The 6290-nt window shown below is 33.9% G+C and overlaps 1 protein-coding gene across 1 annotated transcript; it reads right to left on the bottom strand.

Moving 5' to 3' along the window:
- Positions 1–2236: 2236 nt before the first annotated feature.
- LOC18422107 (zinc finger CCCH domain protein) lies at positions 2237–3211 on the bottom strand. The gene is made up of 2 exons (XM_006826928.4): positions 2936–3211; positions 2237–2437 (listed from the first exon to the last, which is right to left on the bottom strand). Exons 1-2 carry the CDS (start codon positions 3047–3049, stop codon positions 2303–2305), a joined length of 249 nt encoding a protein of 82 aa, XP_006826991.1. The 5' UTR covers positions 3050–3211; the 3' UTR covers positions 2237–2302.
- Between the last annotated feature and the right edge of the window lie 3079 nt (positions 3212–6290).

The following is a 6290-nucleotide window of genomic DNA, read 5'->3' as shown; positions in this document are numbered from 1 at the left end:
TAATCTTTTCTGTACTCGTACATAAACGAGTACACTGAAAGTTAGATCCCACCATGACTGTGTACTTAAACCAGCTAGAAATAAAATCAGCAAGAATACGAATTACAATATGAAGAATAAAACACAATCACAAGAACATAAATATTTATGTAGTTGACCGTAAAGAGGTTACATCTATGAGGGTGCAAATTGAAATTTACTAAATTTCAATGAGAGTTACAGCACAGATTTTGAAACACAATATTACCTCTATAAAACTTGACTAAACCTAGTCGTGCAACCATTTAAACCCTTCTCCTAACCGACGTCACTTTTCTGATCTCTTATGTCTATTATATCGTTAAACCGTTATCTAGAAAGAGAAACTTGAGAGCATCCACCATCTAGAAAGAGAAACTTGAGAGCATCAGAGACTTTTTTTTACTTACAGGGGAGACAGCACAAAATCTCCCTAAAACCATATCCACAAGAAACCATTTACTAACAGGGGAGACTATACAAAATCTCCATAAAACCATATCCACAAGAAACCAATCTCTTGTTATATAAGACACACCATCACAACGTTTTTTATCATAAACAATTCACATCTTTCTATATGAATGCGGCGCCTCTAATATGGAGGAAACCCCTACCTCTCTCTCTCTAAAGGAAGCCACTTTTTCCATGTGACGACCCATGTGGCCACCTTTTCCTCTCTCATTGCATGTATATAAGGTTAGAAATCCTATACCAAATGGAATAAAAAACTTCCCATGGATGTCACATGTATCTTCTCAAACTTAAGATGGACTCCTAATTTACTTCTATTTTTATTATCCAAATTAACTCTTAGAATTTTATTGGGTCGTGATTTTGCCTATCAACTTCTCTAATACTAAAAGAAATTTATTTTATTTATATTTTGGCTCTTCCCTTATATTGAGGATCCAATATTGATTTGCTATTGATTAAGTTAAGAGAAATTATCAAAAATATATTTTAATTTTTTACTAATTAAACAAAAAAAATCATACATAGTTGTATAATTTCCCAACCGTGAAGGCTAAACTTCATCCATACTTTTTTTTAAAAATAAATTATAATTAAAGATGAAAATATATTTTAAGGCTATCACAAAGATTTTCAATATTGAAACCACATTTCTCAACACTATTTAAAGGTGCACTTTACTTTGATTGTTTAGAGCTTCAATACAAACCACACCCTATAATTATAGCACTTTAAGTGACGTAGAACATGTTAAGTTCATCACAGTACCTTAAGTAAATGTGATACATTGTCTTCACAGTCTAAACTCATACTTTTACAATAGTTGTATTACCGTGAAGGCAATGCATCGCAGTTACTTAAGATACCGTGATGAACTTAACATGTTTTACGGCACTTAAACTTCCATAATTATAGAGTATGATTTATATAGAACCGAAGCTCTAAACAATCAAAGTAAAGCGCACCTGCAAATAGTATTGAGAAATGTGATTTCAATATTGGAAATTTTTGTGATAGTCTTAAAATATATTTTCATTTTTAATTATAAAATTTAAAGCTTTAAAAATAGTAAAAACTTGAAAATTTTGAAAATTGAGAGTCCAAAAATACATTACAAGGCACAATTTCCCAATCTTGAAATTCTTTTTTTTTTTTTGTGATGTCTATATATCTTGATGCAGAGATGATCAATTTGAAGATATTTGAGCATCAAAACAACTTCAACTAGTAAAATATTTGAGGTGGGCTCTAATTTGATTGTTTAGATCCTCAGCTCTATAAAAACTTTTTCCTTTTTCTAATTTGAGAAAAGTTAAGTTATATTTCTTATAATTTTCCTTAAATTAAATTAAATGGAGTTTGATACTCCGTGACAAGATCAGAAATTCGGATTAAAAATGTATGATGAAACATTGAAATTCGAAAATATTTGATGCTAGCAATAGTGTATCACATGGTATCGCCCTACTATTTCATCAAGAAATTTAATGGCCAAGTAGTTTTCAAATTTAACCGTTAAAAAAAAAAAAAAGTTTTCAAATTTCCATTAGCTATCGTCCTTCTCTTCATCTTCCTTTCTCATGAAATAGAGGAGTTCATGTATTCAACAAACTTAGTGAAGATCCAAGAATTTAGGAGAGATTGAAAATGGATTGAGAGAGAGAAGGAGAGGGAGAGGCAGAGGGAGAGGGAGTGCTTGAAATTGTGGGAGAGAGAGAGAGATGCATTGCACAGTATGATGACATTTATCCTAAGAAATCAGAAATCGATGTATCTTATTCATTTGAAAGTTGCAACAACAAACATTATATCAGTAGCGAGTGTTGTCAAAGACCCAGGGCTCACGCAGGAAAAGCTCACGACCATTCATGGCAACTCTCCCTGCCTCAATGTCTTCTGCTCGTTTTCTTGCTTCCTCTGCTTGCTTGGCCGCTTCATCCGCGTCCTGCCAACAAACATAAACCGCTTCCACAATCTTAAGTCATGACATTACAGATCAAAAAACCAGAATACAATGATCAATTTAGAGAGAGAGAGAGTATTAGGGCAAATGACTCAAATTCCCTCGAAATGTGCAAATATGAAGAATACTATCCTGTGGTATACGTCCAACATGATCGATGAGTTATATTGCTTGCAGAATAAATAGCAGCAATAATCAAATGATTTCTCCTCTCAAAACTGAGGATTTTCAAATAAATCAACAAGACCTAATAAGTTCTGTTCATTTCTCTGTGCAAATGATCTAAATGCAATGAATTGCAAGATACCCAATAAATAAGCACCAAATTCGAGAGAAATTTGAATCCAGGAGAATCAAGATCAAGTTTTGTTGGACGGGTCCCCAAATTTTTAAAGAGATTTGTTCCTGGCTTTGAATCTAGGGCTAAAGAAAATAATGCAAAAATAAAAAGAAAAGAGTGAGAAAAAGAAGGATAAAAACCTTTTGGCGTTTCCAAGAGAGGAATTGTGCATGAGTTATAGGGTTTGCTCTGCTACCGCCCCCTGCTTGCTGCTGCTGCTCCTGCTCCTGCTCCTGCTCCTGCTCCTCACCCATCTCTCTTTCTCTCTCTACAATCTCTTTCACTTTCTCTCTCTAGCTCCTTCGCACTGATGCTTGTGTAAATCTCTAGGGAATGGGGAGGAGAACCCCAATTACACACGTGAGGCGCGTCTATTATTTCCAATAAAACTCATATTTTGTTCCGTACGAATTGTGGAACTAAGAGCTTATAACCGTCCAATTTATTGCTTGTGACTGCAACTAACGTTTGCGGTTTATTATTCTAAAAATGATTATTTTTAAAAAAAAAATTTAAATTTGAATTTTACTTGAAATATTAACTGTCAAATGTGAAATCTAATAGATTAAAATGTGTTACAATATTTAAAAAGTGATATTTTTAAATTTTATGCCAAATCATTAACACATTGATTATTTAATATTGACACGGTACAAGAACTACACCCATTATCTATACAGTTTTTTGTCCCCTTCGCCATTTTTTGTTATTTTTTTATATCAAGACACATTGGGCCCAATTGATGCAACAGCTTTTGGTTTTCAAGCAATGAGCTAAAACCCGAATCGAGTGGATCACTCACCACCTGTGACAGAAGGGAGAATTGAATGGATATTCAAAATCAATTAGATAAACTAAATATAATATTTTGAACTTTGAAAAACTATTACAAGTGAAAAAATAAAATAGGTAGAAACGTGCTTTAATAGAATAACTTGGTGCGTAAACTAATTGATCCCATTCTCCAATAAGGGGAGTCACTTTGAACCAAGCCGATTTTTTATTATGAGCAAGAATATATGTTAAGATACCCATCGATTTCAAGCTGAACTGGCAATTCCGGACCAGAGCAATTTTCATATCATTTGTTTCAAGTAATATCCTTACGATGACACAAATTACATAGGGTGAGAATGGGTCGGATTGGATCTGGATCCAACCAGATCTGGATCCGGATCCAAATAAGATACATCGGATTCGGTTAGGATCCAAATCCTATCCCAGATATTTGGATCCAGATCCAAATCCAAATAATTTACATCGGATCCGGATCTAGATCAGGATCAGGATTATATATATAGTATTTTAAAAAATTCATATATATAAAATAAAAATTTATTATTTAAAAACCCAAATTGGATTCCGATTTGGATCCAGATCGGATTCACCTGCAACCGGCTCCAATCCAGATTGTTTTTTGACCTTTTTGGGTCTAGATCTGGATTTTAGATCCAAATTTTTGGTCCATAGCCGGATTCAAATAGTTCGAAATCCAAATTTCAGATCCGGATCAAGTCAAATCTCACCCCTAAAATCAATGATCAGATGCACCGCTAAAATTAATGATCAGATGCATCGTAGAAATTGTAAAGTTATCGTAGAAATTGTAAAGTTTCACTTCAATATTAGATAACTCATTTCAGAACCAGAAACCCCTGTGATTCCCTTCAATCTTATTTTTGCCGCTGGCTGATTGTGGTATTTAGAGCTCCAGCGATTGCGAACTACCTGGTATATAAATACTTGAAATGAACTGGCCACACAATGTGTTTAGGATAGACTAATTTTTTGTTTTAAAATTCATTGGTATTCATCATCATCGTCAACGCTTTTTTCTAATGAATTGGGAACTGCTTAAAATTCATTAATATTCCATATCCGTAATCGTCAAGATAGAGTGGTTGATTTGCAAATTTTCCAGCTCTGCAACTACATTTTTAGGTATGAATTGAGGTGCAACTTTAAAAAGAAACCCCGATGAAATGCTTTCCCTAAAGGGTTAAAGATCAAAGAGCGTATAGCTCGGGCTCGCAATGGGAGCCCTGAAAAGCTAAAGCCTATACAACAAATCTTGGCCAGGGGGCTGGGCCAGACTGGGCCTAAGCCAAGGGCTATGACCAGCCCAACCTTTTTTTTTCCCTTTCAATTTTTGTATTCTTCTTTTAAATTTCCACTAGGTCCTACCCGGCCCGACCCCAGCCATGTTTGACCCACGCAAGGGCTGCTTAAGCGTGGTCATGGTTAGGGCCAGGCATCTAGGGAAACAGGTCAGGCCCTGGTCAGCCCTAGCCCAGTCCCTTGGAAACCCTATATAATGTTGCTTTTCCTGATCAAGTTCCATAAGCCCAGCATTACGTTTGAATCCAACTTAACCACCCCTAGGCCCTATTTCAATTTCTTTAAGTTATTAATTTGTGTTTGTCACATTGCTTGTCTACAAATATTGAACAATTTTATCAAAATATATTATAGAATTTGAATAATTTTAGTTCACATGGAAAAAAATTTCCAAAAAAGTAAACGTATGGATACATGTGATTTAAGTATGCGGCCTGTTTGTGAGAGGTGATGCAAGGACGCAGCCACAATGCGTGAATATGTTCAAATGCGGTCTCCTTCAAAAATCTATTTTAAAGGTTGCTTTTGAGTTCAAATTTTTACAGGGTGATGATCGCAATCACTACTGTTTTAACTTCGACAAAATATGATTTTTAAAACTTAAAAATCAAATATTATAAAAAAAAAAATTAGACCATTTATCGCCATTCATTTCAATTCATTGTTGATCATTATATCTAGTGAAAATATCTCCATATCCCATATTTTTAAGTTTTATTTCTGGATAAACCCAATGTTTCAAAAAATATCTTCTAAACCCCTGACCACTTTAAACTTATTTTTTAACCTTAATGGATGTGAGTAAGACATGCTATTTTTAAACCCAATTATTTCTTTGTCTCTACTTATATATCCCAAATTTCTCTATTTCTCTCTCATCCTGCATTTCTGACTCTCTCTCTCTCCTCCCGTATTTCTCCAAACACATATCTCTCCCGGTAACCTCTCACCTTCATGAAGCCCTTCTCTATCTTTAGAAGTTTGGGATGATGACTTTTAAAAAGGCATGTCTTTTTAGATTTATTTGGCAAAAAAAAAGAGGTTTAAATTAGCTCAGAGGGTTAGAAGAAATAAAATCTATAATTTTTATGCCCCAATATATCTTTTAAGACTTTGGATCTGTTGTGAAATGAAACTTAAAAATAGAGAGTATGGAGATATTTTTCCTTATATCTATTCTATTTTTTGTGGTGCAAAAAACATGAATAGAAAGCACAAATACAGCTATGGCGACTTAAACAAGTATTCCAAATCTTAAATCAATCTCAAAGATGGATTTTTAACAAACGATTGTGTTAGAATAAGACCTCGTTCAAACTTTTCCCTTTAATCAATACTAATTCTATATAAAAAAATGATTAATTATCCAAAACGTAC

This window comes from Amborella trichopoda, chromosome 4 (genome assembly GCF_054954075.1).
Source record: "Amborella trichopoda isolate Santa Cruz 75 chromosome 4, AtrichopodaSantaCruz75HAP2 v2.0, whole genome shotgun sequence".
Taxonomy (NCBI): Eukaryota; Viridiplantae; Streptophyta; class Magnoliopsida; order Amborellales; family Amborellaceae; genus Amborella; species Amborella trichopoda.
The sequence above is the reverse complement of the archived record's forward strand: the minus strand, read 5'-3'. Positions and strand labels throughout refer to the sequence as shown.